General features: G+C 42.4%; 1 protein-coding gene across 10 annotated transcripts in view; it reads left to right on the top strand.

Annotated features, from left to right (window-relative positions):
- Positions 1 to 12513, top strand: part of WT1 (WT1 transcription factor) — a 55398-nt gene extending 42885 nt beyond the window's left edge. For 2 of the 10 annotated variants that reach the window (XM_064715638.1, XM_064715639.1), the window contains exons 8-10: positions 5735 to 5824; positions 6567 to 6659; positions 10218 to 11568. In XM_064715638.1, coding sequence (XP_064571708.1) covers positions 5735 to 5824; positions 6567 to 6659; positions 10218 to 10339 — 305 coding nt within the window. In that variant the 3' untranslated portion in view covers positions 10340 to 11568. Of the gene's footprint in view, positions 1 to 5734; positions 5825 to 6566; positions 6660 to 7563; positions 7700 to 10217; positions 11569 to 11657 lie in introns of those variants that run through there. The other 8 variants (XM_064715637.1, XM_064715634.1, XM_064715636.1 and 5 more) reach the window with 8 other exon arrangements.
- Positions 12514 to 19668: the final 7155 nt, after the last annotated feature.

Below are 19668 nucleotides of genomic sequence, written 5' to 3'. Positions count from 1 at the left end.
GTCACCTGGGCAACCCCTCTTTGTCACCTGGGCAATTCCTCTTTTTGTCACCTGGACAACCCCTTTTTTTGTCACCTCCAATCCCTCTCTTGGAGCTGAAGCTCTCTGGATCCAGCTAAGGAAAACACACAGCAATCAGATCACCTCCCTCCCTCTCTCACTGTTACAGGGCTGCGAGTTGTTTTCTCTTTTAATTATTTTTTTTTATTCTTTCCCCTCTCATTTGAGATCATTGAATCTCACTCCAGATATCTTCTAATGTTAATTATGAAGAATTTTCATCTGCAAGAGGAACTTAGACATTCAGCATCCTCTGGCTCTCCTGTGTAAACCTTTTCTGGTAGGCAGGGATTGGCAAATCCTTCATGGGATCTTTCCATGAGGGATTGAGCCTGAAGCCAGTCATTTGCAGGATAATGTCTGGATTCTCTCTGAGTTCAGGAAATAAGACCTCAAAATGTGGAAATCAAATACTCTGCTGCACCTTGCCAAAGAGCAGACAGAGTTATTTTCCCTGTTGGGAGATTGATGCTGTTGGATGTATAAAATTATGATAAATCTTTTGATTTATCTTACGGGTTCTCTTTTTTTTTTTTTTTTTTTTGATTGCCTGCCATATTTTTATTTAGAAAGTTCTTTCTGTGCTTACCTAGAAGTCTGTGGATGTAGTCTGTGAATATGGATGTATGGATGTTGAGTTAACCATTGATGTGATGGAAGACCAAAGGGATGGAAGAGAGCAGGAGGGCAGCCCATGCTGGGTGACCTGGCAGAGTGTCTAACACCTCATAAAGACAGCTGCAATCTTCTCCTTTTGGAGGCCATTCCGTCACTTAATTGTGTCAACTGTGAGAAATGCACACAAAGCACTTTTAATTAATGAATGGGCAAGTCAGAAAATATTGAGACAGCTGTCTTCAGAGCTGCTGAAATGAAAAATTTAAGATACTTCAGACTGTAAGTGCAAGCTCATCTTTAGAAGGGAAGGTCTACAGGAGTGCTATTCTATTTCCTATAAATAAATTGGAATCAAGAACATTGGGAAATCTTTTGAAGGCCATTAAATTCAGTATTGCCTAAACAGTTCTGAATTTTTTTCCTCATAATCCCTGTTTCCTTCATTCCTAAATTGATTTACTCTGTGCTTTAGCAGTCATTATTTGTTTGCTCTGGTCCTGTATTTTATTCCATTTAGTTGCTTGGCTTTCCCAGTGTTATTTCTGGATCAATCACAAGGACTTCAGCTTACATATGTTTTTTCCTTAGCTGGAGAAGATTTTTAATATTATATAATATATAATTTAGGCTTGTGGAGTCAGAAACCCCCAAAAGACATGGGGGATAGGCCTGTAGAGGAGGGTTAGAGGGGTCCCATTGTCTTTGGGGCCTCTCTGGTTCAGGCTGCAGTGGAACTGGGTAGGGAAAAAACACTTTTTTCCTTTCTAACACCTTTTCTGTACAGGTGGGCACAGATCCTTCTGCACACACACTCTGATATGCAGACAGGAAATATTATTTGTTTCTCAAACCTTCGGAAGTTTCTTTCCATAAGAGGCCAGCTTGTTTCCCGAAGCAAAATTTGGAACTATTTTTTTTCCAAAAAGAATGTGTCTGTGTTTGTCACACCTTTCCTAATCAATCAAACAATCAAACAAACAAACAAATTAATCTTCCTGCAAGGGGATTCTGGACTCACTTACGGGTTTGGAGCTCTTCCACCTTATGCTGTCTGTGTCTAGTGCTAGGTCAAAGATTTTGGTCATTTTTTAAAATGATGAACACATGATTTGAAAACAAGCTGTTACATATATATGATATGAAACCAACAGATTGTATCTTTGCAGGATACTGCTGGCTCTAGGTTATATTTTTTATTTCTGTAATAGATACATACAAAGGACTGGCTCATCAGATCTTCCATCCTTCTTTCCCACTTGCTGTATTGCAAAACCAAGCAAGGCCCTGAAACACAAAGTTGGATTCTGTAATCAGTTTTTACCAATGTTTCAAATAGCCTCAGTTGAAAATATGTTAACACTTTGTACCCTCTGAGGCTGCTTATCTGTTCTTAACAATGCCTTCATTGAAACATGCACAGCCAAAAAAGCTTTTTTCTTATCTTGGTGTATTTTGCTGCAGCAGATAGGCCTCTGAAAGGAAATGCAGAAATACATCTAACTTTTCGACTTTGCAGCAAATAATGTGAGTTGTCATTCCATGGCAGGCTTCAGGCTCTTCCCTGCAGAAACAAATTGATGTCTAGACCTCCATAAATTTCACTTTGGGTGGAAGCATCAGCATTCCTGCCAGAGACCCTTTGGATTCAGTGCCACTCATTGGGAAAACTGGATTTATCCCAACACAAAGCTGAGCAGGAGAAAATCCTGCAGATTTTCTTTGCAGAGGGAAAATCCTTTGCCTGTTTGCCAGGGATGTTCTTTAGCCTAAATGGGTTCATGCTGGCAGGTATGGGCTGCAATGGAGTATGAGAATCATAGCTCAGGAAGGTTGTCCTTTATGGGTGGGTGTCAAGCTGCACCCTTTCAGGCTGATATTTCTACAGCATAAAATAAAAAATACTTCAGGAACTAAAGTGCAAAATTAATTTCAGAATAGTAATGACATGCCACAGCTGAGCTATGGTGTGAAGATGACAGAAAATGTTAACTGTAAAGGCTCCCTAGTAAATAAATCAAGATGTATTTTCTGTGAGTTTGCTAAAGCAAATGATATTAAATAAAAATGTAGCATTAGCAAGGCAAAGGTGTGATCATGGGACTTGTTTGATTAAGTGAGTACACTTATTTAAGAAAAGGGGTTTAAATTGGTGAAGGATGTGTAGACCAGCCTTTGGATTCTCATTCCCACTTGCAGGCTCTGGTTTCAGAATCAGCCTCCTTTTCTCATCTGTTCTTGTTAGCAGCCGGCTTTTACTCTTGCAGAAGTCCTTAATTAAAGCAGTGACTGTGAATATTTTGTGCAACTGCTACAGCAGTAGAATTTTCTGTTTTCCCTGCATGGGAAATGAATTTGCTCCAGAGAAAACATGCACACTTCCCTCAGTTTAAATTAACTGCTTTTGACAAAAATCTATTTTATTAGGAACATTTCTTGCATTATGTGCCAAGGCAGATTCACGCTTGTTTTACAATTCTTGACCTTTTATTTTAAAAATTTTTTTCCTAAATATTCAAGGCATGCCATATTCAAGACATGCCATTCCCTCTATCCTCTCCCATCTTTATTATTTCATTATGCCCTTTTTTTGCCACTACTTTCAGTGGTGTAAGGGATGATGTCTCAGGCAGAAGGGCTGGTGAAGCTCCATCTGCATCTCCTGGCCTGTTTTGGGGCTGTGTGTGCTCACAGGAGGAGGTGACAGCATCACTGGATATTTTCATACACAAAGAGACTTCAGCCTTTTACTGGAGAGGCTTTGGCAGGGCTGGGGAAACGAGACACTCTCACTGTGGGAATTTCATGGGGGACTGACCGACTTTTTCTCATCTGGGATGTTTCTGTCGTCCTGTTCTGAGGAAATTTATGTGGCAGTCAGCTTTGGCAGCTGACACAGAAGATGAAGAAGGAAAGGGGAATTAGGATTTCAGTCTAATGTTGTGCCTCTTTTTGTTTATTTGCTTTTTGTTTTCTTCCCAGTGTCATCATATCCCTATGTAAACATTTTAGATTGCTTCCTTTAATATCTTCATGGGTTAAATCTGACTTTAATGTAACCAAGATTATTTTCCAAAGTATTTAAAGAAATACTTTCATGTGCATGCCATCAGAGCCTCTATGCTGCTTTATTCCAATGCCTCCTTAGCCATCTTCTAAGTTTATATTGCAATTAGCAGACAATCATCCTGTCACTGCACTCTGCTCTGCTGACATTCCCCCTCTTAAATCTGCCAAAGGGCTGAATTCCTTGGAAGTAAGTGGTTTCTGGAAAGCAGGCACCCCCCAGGGAGTCCTTGTGGTCAAAGAGTATGGAACTATTTCAAACACCTGTGGCAACTTTAATCTCCTATGCTAATAAATTAAGCCCAGCAGACATAGAAATTGTCCACACCTCGGTTTGAGAGTCACTAAACTCCTTGGGGGTGGCTGCCACAGGAAGTCAGCTTGCTCTTGCAGATTTAGTTGCTTTTGTAAAATTTTTATTTTCGCTGCACCAGGATGAATTTGGAACGCTCTCCTTAATATGTTCTCTGTCACCTGGGTCCAATGCATCTGCTTTAAACTAAACTGGTTTGCTCTGGTGTCTCAGAATACCAGTGCAAGCAGGATGAATGTCCTCACCATAGAATCAGACATGCAGACACCTTCAGTGGAGGTTAAAATGAAACAGGGAGAAACCAACCCCTCTGCCCACTCCAGGTGGTGTTTTCCTGTAGGAAAAGGTCCCACAGGACCCTTGGTTTACATCTCAGCTTCCCACAGCAGGCAGAGCTGCTGCCTCTCATTTAATAAAAGGGGTTTAAATTGGTGAAGGACATACAGACCAGCCTGGATTCTCATTCCCGCTTGCAGGCTCTGGTTCCAGAATCAGCCTCTTTTCCTCATCTGCTCTTGTCAGCAGCAGGCTTTTGCTCTTTTTTGCTCTTTTACTCTTGCAGAATTCCCAGACAGATTCCAGCATCCTCCCAGCTCTGCAGCTCCACTCCTGCTCCTCCTGAGGCTCTGTGCTCTGCCCCTGAACCAGACCTTCTGTGGGCAGAAATGCCATTTCATGGAATTTAGATTTAGTAAGACATTTCTTAAATGTAATAGGTGGCTGAGGCTTCAGCAGGATTCCAGGGCTGTGCAGAGGGATCTCAGGTTAGGAGTGAGTCAGACCTGGAAGATCATGGAGCTGCTCCTGTAGCAGCATAAGGATTGTTGTGGCTGAACTTTCCCAAATTTCACCCCCCCCTGTGCTCTGCTGGCAGCATTTCCCTCTTTCCTCAGACTCCTCAGCTGCTGCATTTCTTTTTGCATGTTTTTGTGCATTCCCTTGCATTGAAATCCATGTCCATTTGAGACACTGGCTCGTCATTTTCCTAAAAATCTCATCCCAGAGGAATCCCACCCTGAGGATCTCTGCTGAACTGCATGGCAGGAGGAGAAGAGTTTATATTTACATGAGGTTTTGCAATAATTCATAGCTTTGCATCTACATGAGAAATTCTATTTAATAGCACTTTATGGAAGAAACCTAATTTGTGTTTTGGGGAAGAATATGTCTTTTTTCTGAGGTTGAATTTTTTTTTGCTCAGTTTTTTTTCTAATTTCTAATTCTAATGTGGTTAAAACTGTCACCTGTGTGGATGGAACTTATTTAGCTTTTTCTTTAAACCCAATTTAGTTCAAACTGTGATTTGGTCCTCTGTATGAATTATGTGCTGCTGAGACAGGTGATACTGAAAGAGTTTAATGGGGTTTTTAGGCAAATATAAACCAAGACATTCCTGTTCTTGGTTTCCAGCAGAAAAAAAAATTAAAAATTTTTATTTTTGCAGCTTTAACTTCTAATTTCTTTAGAGTGAGCAGATTCAGTCTCAGTGTCAATGCAGTAGAATTTTGCCAGCCTTTCCAGCAGAGCTGTATGGCTTTATGACAAATCAGTCCTGGTGTGCCACTAGACTGCTTCAGGCTGCAGAGAAATCTTTCAGAGCAGCACATTTCATCTTCTGGTTCAGCTTGAGGTGCTCCCTCATTTTGCCACATTTTCTAACAAACTGTTTCTCCTGCCCAGGTGAGAAACCCTACCAGTGTGATTTCAAAGACTGTGAACGAAGATTTTCTCGTTCAGACCAACTCAAAAGGCACCAAAGACGACACACAGGTTTGTGGACAAGACCTGCCTGCAATTAGAGTTCATACAGGAACTGTGATCCTGAAATTACACTCCTCAAATTTCTATTTTTCTGATGTTGTCTGCTCACAACACCAAATTCTTGAAGTTAATTTTAGGGGAAGGCCATGGCTAGGTTTTTAACTGGCCTTTTAGCACTACTGACACCATCATCCTGACACCATCTTTTGAAACAACTTTCACAATGGAACTGTCTGCTCTATATTCTGTGAGCATTAATTAAGAATAGATTGTGCTTAAAACTAAACGGTTCTGCAAGAAAAATTTGCCAATGTGTAAAATTTGCCCAAGACCTATGTGTTGTATGTGAAGTAAGTTAAACCTGTTGGGAGCACATGAAAATAAATTTCTGCACGTTGATTTTCTTCTGTCCTGTTTGCTCCTGCAGGATACCCTGAGTGGCAAACCTCAGGGTCAAGATTAACCATGTTTGCAGATGATTTCAGTGAGGGTTTGTTTATGGTGGAGCTGTTCAGATGCTTCAGAGCCAGGCACTGGCAGGGGAGGTTACAAAGGGTGGGGGCCTCACCAATGACCAGCTTTCTGTAATGTGTAGGCACAGGGATGGGAGGAGCAGCAACTAGGACAAAAAAAAAAAGAAAAAAAAATAAATCCAGGCTTTTGAAACTTCAGAAATATCTGATTTCATGCACCCTTTCAAAAATGTTGGGACGCAAGAAGAATAGAATTTTTTTTTTTTTTTGTCTCTTAGGTGTGAAACCCTTTCAGTGTAAAACCTGTCAGAGAAAGTTCTCCAGATCTGATCATCTGAAGACTCATACCAGGACTCATACAGGTAAAACAAGTGCGTAAACTTTTCTTCACATTTATATTTCTTTTTTTTTTTTTAATTTTAAATCAATGTTGTTGTGAATGACATGGTTAGAAAGTGTCTTAACCAAGATTTAAATATTCAAAACAGCAGAAAGAATTTCAGTGTGCTGAGTTTTCAGTGTGGCTGCTTTCCCCAAGTGTGAGAGTCACTTTCCACAAAGGGATTTAGGTGATTTTAGAAACTATGCTTTCTTCCTTTGTGTTTAAAAAAATTTCAGCTTGGCAAAATAAATTCTGTCAGTTATTATGAAATGAGCATCACGGTCTCAGCCCACAAATGTCAAGTTGATCTACTGCCTTTACTGAAAGAGCCCTACAAGACAGAAATTTTAATTCTAGCTTTAGCCACAGGTCTGTAATCTAAAGTATTTGTGCCTACTCATGCTTCTCCCAAGTGTCAGCTGAGCCTAATGCAGGATAGCACAGCAAAGCTCCTGCTCTTGCTGCTGCTGCTCTAATCTCTCCAGCAGATAAAAGCAGTGCCTTTTGCAAACTCACACTGACAGACACTAAAGTAAAAGCTTACTCAAATATTCAGGGGCCTTTTAATTTTTTTTTTTTTTTTTTTGGTAGAAACCGTAGTATTTCATCTAAAAAAGGGGGGAAAAAAAGGGAGGCCATTTTAGTCTACTCTGCCCTCACATGAATGTAAACACCATTAAGGAGCAACTGCAGCAAGTTCTGTATTTTAGTTTTAAGTTTTAGAATTAGTCCTGTGTACTGACATCTGCTGTTCCTTCTGCTGTGCATGCAGTGTTTTTACCAAATAATTGTTTACCAGCAGTGTTTTTACCAAATAATCGTTTACCAAGCACTTTGGCATGTTGTTGGATGTCACGGCGTTTTCCATACTGGTCTTAACCTTTTAAATTCAGTCTCTGTACAGATGGACAAGGAGCCTGAAAATCTTTTTCTCCCTGCTCAGAATTCTTTTTTCTCTTCTGGACCATAAAAAAAACACCACACATTTCAGACTTCCAAAAAATAAAAGAGAAATTTTAATAAAGGAAATGATTCACCTGAGAACAGTGGAATTTTCTGTGGCTCTGGCCAAATAAATGCTTCACCCAATGGCCATGTCTACACTTGCAATCTGCAAATGGCAAAGGCTGTGCTCCTGGGCTGTCCCCCCGGTCCTGGTGAGCTGCAGGGCCTGGCTCTCTGTGCATTTCCATGAAGAGAGATGTTTTCTTAACCAGCGAGAGGTAATGTTCTGGGAGAGACAAAATGGCACGTGGTGGTAACACTGGGATGAGCTGCATTCCCCATCACATTTCACTGCTAACTGAGCTGCTAATTCAGGACTTGCATGACTCCAGCCGTTTTTTATAGCCCAGATTAGCTACAGTGAAGAATTTGCTCTCTTTGGTGCCAGTGAAGCTCCTCTCCCTTACCCCAGCTCCCCCTGGGATCTGAGCCCCACCAACCCTGCTGTGGCTTTGCTGCCTGCCACTGGCACAGCACCTGGGCTGGGGTCATGGAGCCAGCACTCCATGACAAGAGTTTTGGATGTGTCATCTCCTGAGGGGGATGAGCACGAGTGGTGGGTGGGGATTTTTCATCCCCACCTTGCCCTGCAGCTTCCTTTTCTTTTCTTTTCTTTTCTTTCTTTTCTTTTCTTTTTTCTTTTCTTTTCTTTTCTTTTCTTTTCTTTTCTTTTCTTTTCTTTTCTTTTCTTTTCTTTTCTTTTCTTTTCTTTTCTTTCTTTTCTTTTCTTTTTCTTTTCTTTTCTTTTCTTTTCTTTTCTTTTCTTTTCTTTTCTTTTCTTTTCTTTTCTTTTCTTTTCTTTTCTTTTCTTTTCTTTTCTTTTCTTTTCTTTTCTTTTCTTTTCTTTTCTTTTCTTTTCTTTTCTTTCTTCTTCCTTTCTTCCTTCCTTCCTTCCTTCCTTCCTTCCTTCCTTCCTTCCTTCCTTCCTTCCTTCCTTCCTTCCTTCCTTCCTTCCTTCCTTCCTTCCTTCCTTCCTTCCTTCCTTCCTTCCTTCCTTCCTTCCTTCCTTCCTTCCTTCTCCTCTTCCTCTCTCTCTCTTCTTTCTCATAGCCCTTGAATGATGTGACAAAGCACCCAGCCCAAGTTACCTTGCTCCACATTGAGGAAGAAAAGCAAAAGTGGCTGCCTTGCAATTCTATCCTAATTTTACTCAGCTCCCAAACTATTTGTTAGGATTCAGGGATTTTTTTCTTCACAAGCAATTTCACTGTGACAGCAATCTTTGCTGTTGAAAGCAAAAAAAAAAAAAAAAAAAAAAATAATAATCAAAGGAAGTTTTATCCATCCATAGACATGTTCAGTAATGGAAATGTGATCCCTGATATTTGCACCATTTCCCCCCACTCTTTTATGCACTTGTGGGAGATAGTTGATGCTTTTGCCAGTAGATAAAGTAGATTTTAGGAATTCCCTTTCAACTTAAATACCTCACATAGGAGTTTGCAAACAGAAACACACATTTATGCAAATCTCCTTTTGTCTGAATTTGGATCAGGTTTGTGAAATGCCCAGAGTGTGAGGTAAATAAGAAGAGAAGATGCCTGGGTGAGGTTGTACCACCATCCCAGCCTGTCTGGAGTGTGTTAGAGAGGATGAGGTGTGTAGACAGCACTGAAGAGCCCAGATCCAGAGCTCAACATACTTTAAAATATTGCATTTATTTTGAGAGGAAAAAAAAAAAAAAGAAGAAGAAGCATGAGTCACTGGGCACTGCTCTGAGCTAGTGAAAGAAGCATTCCATCAGCATTCCTGCAGCATCACAAACACAGCCTGAAATTCCACTTACACACTGCAGGAAATCAGGAGACCAGGTTAAACAGTGAAAAAGTGGTGGCATTTCTTGTTAAATTTGAATGTGCTTTGCTTAGAGTTATTTGCAGTGAATATTATGCCCATGAAAATGTTAGAAAAATGCTATTTTGAGCTTTTGACATCTCCCATAGCTGTGAATCCACTTTATTTAGGTAGGGCTGGAAAACTTTGCGTTTGGCTCAGCAGACTCTGTGCTGAACCCCGTTGCTTCTACCATATTCACTTACACTCACCAGTTTCAAAGAACTTCAGCCAAAACTCGTTGAATTAGCTGGGAAAAACTCCCCTTGACTGGAGGTCAAGCTCTAGAAAGTCCCTGACAGTTTCCACAGTGACTAACAGTGTGCCTGCCCCGCCGCGGAGGTGTGACTGAAGCCTGTGCGGATGCCAGGGTGACTCTGAGCCTTGGTCATTCGAGAGCTAAGAGCAGCATAACGATGGCAGCAGGGTGCTCAGCAAGGGCCTGTCCTCAGGAGTGAACCACTGCAGAGTGTCCTGCACCACCTGGAAAGGCTGCTGGTAAACATCAGCTGAGGCAGAGGTAGGAAGGCGCCGAGCGCTGATGTGAGCAGGAGCTGGGGGCACTCCCAGGCCCTCTCAGGACAGCCCAGGGTGCCTTTCCTGCTGACAGGGGCTCTGCCAGCTCCTCACAGCCCCACAGGAAGAAAACAACCAGCAGTGTCTCGGATGAGCTGTGTGCTCAGCTAATAACAGGGTGTTTTGTTAACAGGTGAAAAGCCTTTCAGTTGCCGGTGGCCCAGCTGTCAAAAAAAATTTGCCAGGTCTGATGAATTAGTTCGTCATCACAACATGCACCAGAGGAACATGACTAAACTGCAGTTGGCCCTTTAGACAGTTCAAACAAGTGACAAAACCAGATGGGACATTATAAGCTACTGCAAACTTTCTCAGCCATCCTCGATCACCTCTGTCAGAGAGCTGCAGCTGCCTTCGCATCCTATCTGACACAAGTTAACTAAAACGTAGGATTCTGCTCAGCCTGCCCTTCCTTTTGGAGCTGCACCAGTTCCTAGCCAATAAGTCCAAGAGATTTTTACTTGTGGTTTTGTACAGAAGTAGGCAAGACCTCCACAGTTTCAAGATTACTATAAACTGTGCTCAGCTTTCATGTCCGTCTCCAGCTCTTTTGTGTTGTTTTCACTTGAACTTTTCCAGGTACAAATTGCTGTACCTTTTTAATTCCTGCAGTGGGTAGGATGATTCCTCCCTGTTGAAGGTCTGCTCTACACTTACATCACCCCTGCATTTGCTGAGGCTCCTGAATGCTAGTACAGCTTTCCTCACAAGATGAAGGAACAGTCACCTGACACACTCCTGGTAACCCTTTTAGAGTTGGAAGCTCTACTTTTTAAATTTCACTAGTCAAACCTTTTTTTTAAGGTTGTCTTTCTAGAGCAGCTAAAGCCAGATGAACCAGAGCCTCTCTGTACAAAAAAATAAGAATCTTACCATTAAGTTAACTTGGTTTTTAAAGAATTGCATAACTGAACCCTTAAAACTGTTTTGTTTGTCAATTAGCTCTCTCTTTCTCTCTCTCTCTTTTTAATGTATTGGTTTAAATTTATTCTATCATGAGATGCATAGATCTCCTTTACACAAAACTAATTTCAATCATTGTAGACATTTGGGATTTGTTTACAATGTAAAGCCACACTGGTTATGTGGCTAGCAAGCTGTATAAACTTAAAACTGAACTTCTAATGGGGCTGGTCCAGGATCTCCATTAACAGATTTCTCTTAAGATAAGTAACTTAAAAAAGACTCTTTGTCAAGTATATGTGAAAAAGACATTATTAGTGTAAGGAAATATATTATTTCAGGGTTTTGGGAGGAGGGGTTTATTATTTACTTTTAATTGCTTGAAATTGTGTGTATATATATATATCTGATAATGTATTGCTCTTAGACATCTCCAACTAGAAAATGTATAAATATTAGAAGCATCACTGTTCTGATGTTGTTGCTGTTACAAACTATTGATAACACTAAGAATGTAACCTGCATTTTTCACTGAGCTTTCAATTAAAGCCCATTCAAAGAGAAACAAATGAGAGTCCAACAGATGTCTTGTTTCATGTCTGGTATTAAATTTCAAATGCCCTGTCCAATAGTATCCTTTTTTTTTTTCTTTTTTTTTTTGTATATAAAGGTACCACCAGCACTGATGACCACTAGTTAACCTGTCCAGGTCTTGACCACAATTTATCCATCTCACTTGGGAATCATACTGGCAGCAGAAAACAGTGTCAAGTTTCATATTGTGCTATAAAGCAGTTGCTTCAACCCTTCGTCTCCTTAGCCAACCATTCCTTCTCTTTCGAGCCGTGAGATTTGTGCAAGAACTTTAGGGAACAAGCAAAATCCCATTTATAAATAGCAGAACTGGCCTTCTGTAGAACTGGGCTGAAACCATAAGCACAGATAACTTCTTAGATTAGGATGTCATAGAGTGACTTTTAAGTAAAAGTTAATTTAGAGTTGGGGTGGCTTAAATCAGTTCAGCAGGTTGGAAAAGACAGTCTTTCATAGATGATGAAGTGTGAAAACGAAGATAAAGAAATATTACTGTTTCTTTGTCATCCTGCCTGCTTTTCTCTGGAAGTAAGTACAGCCTGCCTCAGCGCCCTTTGCCCTTGCAAAATATTTGTATCTCTTTAGCAAAAAATCTTTAATGTATCTTGCCAAGCTTTTTTTCTCTAATGTACACAATGGAGTCCTATGATGGGTTGAGCTTTCTCTCTTAGAGTGCAGCTGCATCGTCAAGAAAACTCAACAGTTAATTCTTCAAGTCCTCTTTTTCGCCTGGGTATTGCATCACTGTTAATTACTGTTGGGGTACTGTGACTCATTTGTATCAGTCAACTTTATCTTTTGCTGCCAAAAGACAGCATCTCTCTGGAGAAACTCATAACAAGTGTGGCAAACATCAAATATTTGGAGCGAACGGTGTACGTAAAACTGCAGAGAATTAAAAAATAAAGCAACTCCTCCTGCTCTCTTGAAAGAAAAGCTCAGCTGCAATAACAATGTCCTCTGGTTTACCCAGCAGTTCTCGGCAACTACAAAACAATCTGTTTTTCAGTCTGCACCCAAAATAGAGAGCTGCCATGAGTGTTTATACTAAAAGCCAAAAAAAGAAAAATCAGCCTCCGGTTTTTGCCTGCATCAGTCAAACATAAATAAAACTATCTTCTGTGAAATACAACCAAAACTCCACTGCAGCACAGGCCAGACTTCCAGTGACCTGTAAATAGCTACAGCCATGGTTTGCTGCCTGGGGAATCACATGCCAAATAATAATAGTAGATGGCTACAAAAAATGGAGCGTGGGTTGATGAGTGACAGAGCATGTCCTTTTGCTTGTGCTGTCACCACTTTCTCAGTCAAAGACTTACTGCTGCTCTGCTGTTTGATGGCCGTTGTGCCCCCCAACCTGCCAAGCACAGAGAGGATGATGGTAAACATTTACAAGATTTTTAACATTTTTATTCCCGGTTATTTTACGGTGTTTGTTAAGAGAGGCATTCACGTCTCTGCCTTTCATTGCCCTGTTTTTGGGATTCTATCAGCAAGGTAAGCCACTGTTATGGAAGTGCTTTAGTGCATGAATTTCTCAGAAGCAGCCCCCAGATGCTGGCTCTTGCAGCATGCAATTCCTCTTTTTGGGACATGCACAGATTGATCAGCCGGCTGAGTTTCTGTGAGCTTGACCTCCCCATGAGCGATGAGGGGGCTGCACTCTATTATATCTTACAAGTATCCTCAGCTCTCTGGAAAATTTTCAATCCCACAATTAATTGAGCAAATCTTTTGTGCCTCTGCCCTGTGTTCTTGAACTGAGCATGGTGACTGATGTTGTTTTGGCTGATGGTTAATGTCTCAGTGGGATTGGCACCCTCTTCCTGTCCCAGGGCTTCTGTAGCTCCCCCAAATGGAGAATGTTCATTATATAGAAAACATTTCTCCTTTTTCTTGCCACTTCATGAGATACCATATGTTGAGTAGGAAAGGGAATGTGATCTCCTCCCTCTCTGATGGTGTCAACCATCAGAGCTGACTTGGATGAATATTTTTGAGGGAGGTGAATCCAGCAAAGCACCAGAGTGAACCTGCCTGGGTTTGTAGCCCCAGGATCTGCTCCTGGAGCATGTCTCCATGGCTATGGACTGTGCTGGCCAAGCAGGAGGCTGCTGCAGTTAGGGAACCCACCTGGAGCTAACCCATCCTGCAGACAGGTGATGGTGCCTGTAAGGGAAGGGGGGGCGTGTAAAGAAGCAGCCCTTTCCTTCTCTTTCCTTCTCTTTCCTTCTCTTTCCTTCTCTTTCTTTCTCTTTCCTTCTCTTTCCTTCTTTCCTTCTCTTTCTTTCTCTTTCCTTCGCTTTTCTTCTCTTTCTTTCTCTTTCCTTCTCTTTCCTTCTTTCCTTCTCTTTCCTTCTTTCCTTCTCTTTCTTTCTCTTTCCTTCGCTTTCCTTCTCTTTTTTTCTCTTTCCTTTGCTTTCTCTTCTCTTTCTTTCTCTTTCCTTCTCTTTCTTTCTCTTTCCTTTGCTTTCCTTCTCTTTTTTTCTCTTTCCTTCTTTCCTTCTCTTTCCTTCTCCTTCTCCTTCTCCTTCTCCTTCTCCTTCTCCTTCTCCTTCTCCTTCTCCTTCTCCTTCTCCTTCTCCTTCTCCTTCTCCTTCTCCTTCTCCTTCTCCTTCTCCTTCCCTTTTCCTTTTCCTTTTCCTTTTCCTTTTCCTTTTCCTTTTCCTTTTCCTTTTCCTTTTCCTTTTCCTTTTCCTTTTCCTTTTCCTTTTCCTTTTCCTTTTCCTTTTCCTTTTCCTTTTCCTTTTCCTTTTCCTTTTCCTTTTTCCTTTCCTTCTGTCTTCTTCTCCTTGGTGTGTTAAGCACGTTGCCCATCTCAGCAGCCACTCCAACCAGGCCTATCTGTTTCAGGGTGTCAGTAGGATTCATTTCCCTGCTCCACCAACCCACCTTTCAGCAGCTGGGGACAGTTCCTGGAGGTGCAGGTAGGTGCCTTCAAACCAGTGTTTTTTTCCTCCTCCCTGCTCCCCAGAAAAGGGAGTTTTCTGAGAGAAGCCTGCTGTGTTTTTGTCACCCACAGGACCCCACAGCAAACCCAGCACGGTAAGCAAGCTGCTCCCTGCACTTTCTCTAAAAGCCCAAGGGAAAAACTCTGGAGCAGGTCCTCAAATCCTCAGGTCCCCCTAGCAGCACGAGGTGGCACCCAAAGGCCACCAGCTGGCACAGGTGGCACCAGCTGCCAGAGGACCTGGGGAGGTTCTGCTGCTCTGCCCTGCTTGAGCCCTGCTTGTAAATTCCCCCTGGGACAAGCAGGAAAAATCACTGAGATTTCCCTTGTTTGGGGAAGACCCTCATTCCCCTCCCTGCCCTCCAATTATCAAAAAAGTAATTAAAGGCAGTGCATGCAGTTCAGAATGGCACTAATGGACAGGAAAGTCCAGCTGCAATATTTGGGAAGATCCAATAAAAGATTCATTAGGATTCTTTGAGTTATTGGAAGCCCTGATGACACAAGGGAGCCTAATGAAACAGAAGAGCTGGTCACAAGAGTGATGAGTTAAAAAAAGCCCAAACCCAAACCCCAACCCCACTGACACCATTCTAAAAATTAGACAATTAAGAGTAAAACCAGGAATGCAGCCAGAACTATTCCACCTCAAATAATAAACACAAGGATAAGTTGCCAAGCGAGGTCAAAGAAGCAAATGGTAAAGTGAGTTTAAGAGACAGCTAGACACTTTTATGGGGAGAGAGGGGATTGAAGGATACAGTGACAAAACTGGGGGTAGAGCTGAGATAAACCCAGAGGACAGTGGTGGGCCAACAGCCTCAGGGAGTGCTCGGAGCCCCAGCTGCTCAGCAGAGATGTGGAGCAGCTCTTGGTGCTCAAGGGAGCCTTACCAGGGCTCTGGCAGTGTCCTGTGAGGGATGAAAAAAAACTAAAAAAAATTAAAAAAATATCCCAGGAAGAAAACTCCCCCTTTTTTTTTGTTTTTTTTGTTTTTCATGAAAGTCTACTCTTAACACGGGAAAGAAAAAGGTTGACTAGAACATGATTCAAATGAGGCAAACCCAAAATATACAGAGGTTGTGTTCTCTGCTTGTACAGAGCTTTGCATAATTTCACGTTTTCAGCACAGCTTGGGTGGATCCCACACAAACAAAAGCTGGCAGACCTTCCCTGGCTCCACACAGCAGCATGGTGAAACCTGGTTTGAAGTGCTTGGCTTGGCCATCCCTGCACTGGCCAGCAGGTGCAGGGTGGTAAAATGAGGGTGGGGGAAAACCAGGGAAGTGAGGCAGAGAATCAAACAAACAGAGTGCAGTTTTCTATCTGATTGCAGTCCAAAGACAAATGCCAGTTTCTGGGGCTAAAAGAAGTTGGCTCTGGTGCCCCAAATTGCTTTGAGTGGTGAGGATGGTCTGAAGGATGGTGTTCTCCCAGAACACACATGTAACATGGACAGAGGTCTGCTGGGTGCTGCAGGAATGGAGCAGCAGGAAGACTCTGCCCCAAAGAGGCCACAGATAAGGCTTGAAAAGACAAATGTTTAAAGGCATGGAAAATCTTGAATGAGAAAGTCTTCTTGCAGGCAGGACTTTCCTGTTCCTGATAGCTAAATAACTATCCCATAGGTATAAATATAATTTAATTGCATCACTGTTTTTTTCAGTGATGAATAGACTTGTTATGTTCTGATGAACTCTGGCAGAACTGAGATCCTAATCTTCAAAAATAGGCTGAGCAGTGACAGAAAGACCTGGCTGACCATCCTGACTAGATAAATAAAACTAACTGTTCTTCCCCAGCATCAAAAAAAAAAAAAAAAAGCCCTTTTAATGCAAAGGAATTGTAAGAAAACACAGGGCACTGAGGCACCTTAGTATGGAGGTGCAGGAGAGAAATACAACTGTATTTGTTCTCAGGCTGTTTCTTTTTATGGCTCATTCTCATCTGAGTCATGCCCCAGAACTTCCCATTCATTTAAATGAAATGTTGAAAAACATAACCACAAAAAAAAAAAAAAAAAAAAAGTAACATCACTGCCTGGAAAAATCCTGCCCCAGGATTTCTTGGGAAATGGCGTGTCCTCCTTCACGTGCTCTCTTGCTTCAGGAATCACATCTGCCTAATGTTTCCTCCCAGGAAGGTCTCTGACATTTTTAACTCTATCACTGAAGCCTTGAGGTTCAGTTCTGGTGTGGCTGCACAGCAAAGGTGCACTGGAAAGGCAAATAAAGGGATTTTATCAGCTCTGTGGCCACCAGAGCACAGCCCAGAGCAGGAGGGTGCTTTTCACAGAATTCACAGAATTCAGAGTCACTGGGTTGGAAGAGACCTTAAAGATCATGGAGTCCAACCCAGCCCCAACACCTCAACTAAACCCTGGCACCCAGTGCCACATCCAGGGATGGTGGCAGCACACCCAGGGATGGTGGCAGCACACCCAGGGATGGGGACAGCACACACAGGGATGGGGGCAGCACATCCAGGGATGGTGCAGCACACCCAGGGATGGTGCAGAATATCCAGGGATGGTGGCAGCACATCCAGGGATGGTGGCAGCACACCCAGGGATGGAGACAGCACACCCAGGGATGGTGGCAGCACATCCAGGGATGGGGACAGCACATCCAGGGATGGTGCAGAACATCCAGGGATGGGGACAGCACACCCAGGGATGGGGACAGCACACCCAGGGATGGGGACAGCACACCCAGGGATGGTGGCAGCACATCCAGGGATGGGGACAGCACACCCAGGGATGGTGACTTGTGCTCCCAGCCACAAGATGGCCTGGCCCATTGGGATTGATGGCCCTTGGAACAGCTGCCTTCCCGGGAATGTGGGGCCACCAAGCCCCTGCTGCAGCTGGGGGAGTTTCCAAACTCGCAACACAAAGCTCCAGCCTGACAAGCAGCAGGCAGAGCTGGAGGCTCTCGTGTGATGTGGCTCCAAATGCAGCTCAGAGCCCGCGGGTGCTGCTGTGCTGCTGTTCCAGCCACACATTGACAATTAACAAAGCTCAGATCTGTTTGCCTGGGGTGTTCTCCAAAGGCCGAATGCTCTGCTGTCCTTGAGGCTCCCTGGGCTGGTGCTGCAAGCTCTGAGGGGCTCCAAAGCTCTCAGTGCTGGTACCTCAGAGCTGTGGGGATGGCTGCTTCTGCTCTTGGGAGGAAAAATGACAGAGGATGGAGGAAAGGGAAGGTTCAGGGCGCTGGTGTGGCTGTGGGGTGGGTGAAGCCCTTGGTGAGCTGCTCCCCTCGTGTGCAGCCAGCCTGGGAAGGGCGAGCTGCAGTTTGCAACACTGAAGGTCACGGCACAAACAGCCTGACAACAGTCCAGCGTTTCTGAGCTGCAGAAATTCCTGGTGTCTGCTGCAGGCAGGATCCAAACACTTGTGTCAATTCTGTACCATGCCCCAGACTGCCAAAAAACATTAATATAAGCATATTTATCTGGGCTGCAGTGTGTTACAAGAATTCATTAGGACAATATGTGATATGGTGCTGAAACAGAAGGCTGGGTTTCTCTGGCCAGAGATGAGGAAGTCTAGTCCCTGCTGAACTTTTACTACTGATAAAGACAATGTCTGCTGGCAGCATTCATTTTTTACTAGGCCATCTGCATCTAGTCAAGGATAACTTGACTTTCTGAAAAAGTCATTCATCAGAATCAACCCAGCACAACTTTCTCTTGATGAGTAAAGCAACACAAAGAAAGAGCAAGATGGTTAATAAACTTCTCTGGGAGCAAAAGGTCAATGCTGCTGTAAACAAAGCAGTGTCATAGTGCTACACAGAAGCATTGAAGTTCCCTGTGTGTTTATGTGGCTGATGCCCCATTTATTTTTTTATCTGTGTTTGTTATCGTTTATTTTGCTCTGCTTTAGCTGATCTATAAATCTTTATAACAGTGCTCTTTATTTTCTTAATTTTTTCGTCTCTCTTATCGCCCTTTTATCACCTGTTTGTGTCCAGTGTTTGCCACTCTCTGCTGCTTGACGGCTGCTTTTTAACCCTTTACCTCCCATCTGCCACACACAGGTACAATGCTCAGGTCTTTCAGAACTTCCCTAATCTCAAAGAAATAAAGAAAGTGAATTTTTCATAGGGAAGAGTCTCTAGACTTCACTTTCCTTCTACTGGTGTGCTATTCTGTTATATCTAATTAGATTATGGGAAGTTTTGTATGGACCAGATATCCAAAATAATATTAAAAACTGTGTAACTGAAATCAATTTTTGAGGGATAGGCTCAGCAAAGCATATATTGCTCTTTTTAAGGTTTTACATCTTGAAACATTTTACTTAGTAGACTCTTGTGCAATGTAATTACTAATAGCACTGGAGTATTTATTGAAACTGGATCCTATAGGGAACCAAAAATGCATAAAGGCCCTGATTTAACCATTAATTTTGAGATAGCCAGTTAAAACATGAATCTCCTTTGTTAATAAATGTAATATAATGTAATTTACTTGTAACAGTGTGAGCCTCTGCTGGAATTGCAGCCTTAGACTCCTACTTAGAAACGCCCCATGTTCATTGATTAACACACATGAGACTTTTACCTGAGGGAAGAAATTGCTGGGTTGGATTCCAAAGTCAGTGTTTATTCCAGATTTGGTGTCCCAGCTATTGCACATGAGCAGATTGTTGGTGGCTGTGCTGTCACAGGGAAAGCAAGACCATAGGAGGTTCTATGTACTGGGATTATATTCTGTATATTTCATAGTTCAGCTGCATTCCAGTACCTCTGGTAGGTGTTTCTGCCTTTAACATGGTAACATTTGTAAATTAGATACAAGCAAAATGAAATTCCAGGTGACAAGAGAAACCTAGGGCAGGTTTTTTGTTGCTTTTGTTGGTTTAGTGTTTTTGGTTGTTTTTTTTTTAACCTTCCCTCTCTGCCTGGAAGGATTATTAAATTTTAGAAGATAGGGGTGAGCTAATTTTCAGACCCATACTGTCCCAAACCATGAAGTCACTTTAGAAGAAATGTAGTGAATAATCATGAAAAATATAACATTGTTCTCAGTCAGAGGATATTTTGTCAATTTGTATTGTTTAACTTGGCCATTTGCTGGAAATAACTTAGTGCATTCCTGGCTCTTTTTGGCATCATCTTTAGATGCAGGG

Source organism: Zonotrichia leucophrys, chromosome 5 (genome assembly GCF_028769735.1).
Source record: "Zonotrichia leucophrys gambelii isolate GWCS_2022_RI chromosome 5, RI_Zleu_2.0, whole genome shotgun sequence".
Classification (NCBI taxonomy): Eukaryota; Metazoa; Chordata; class Aves; order Passeriformes; family Passerellidae; genus Zonotrichia; species Zonotrichia leucophrys.
This window is presented reverse-complemented; position numbering and strand designations above follow the sequence as displayed.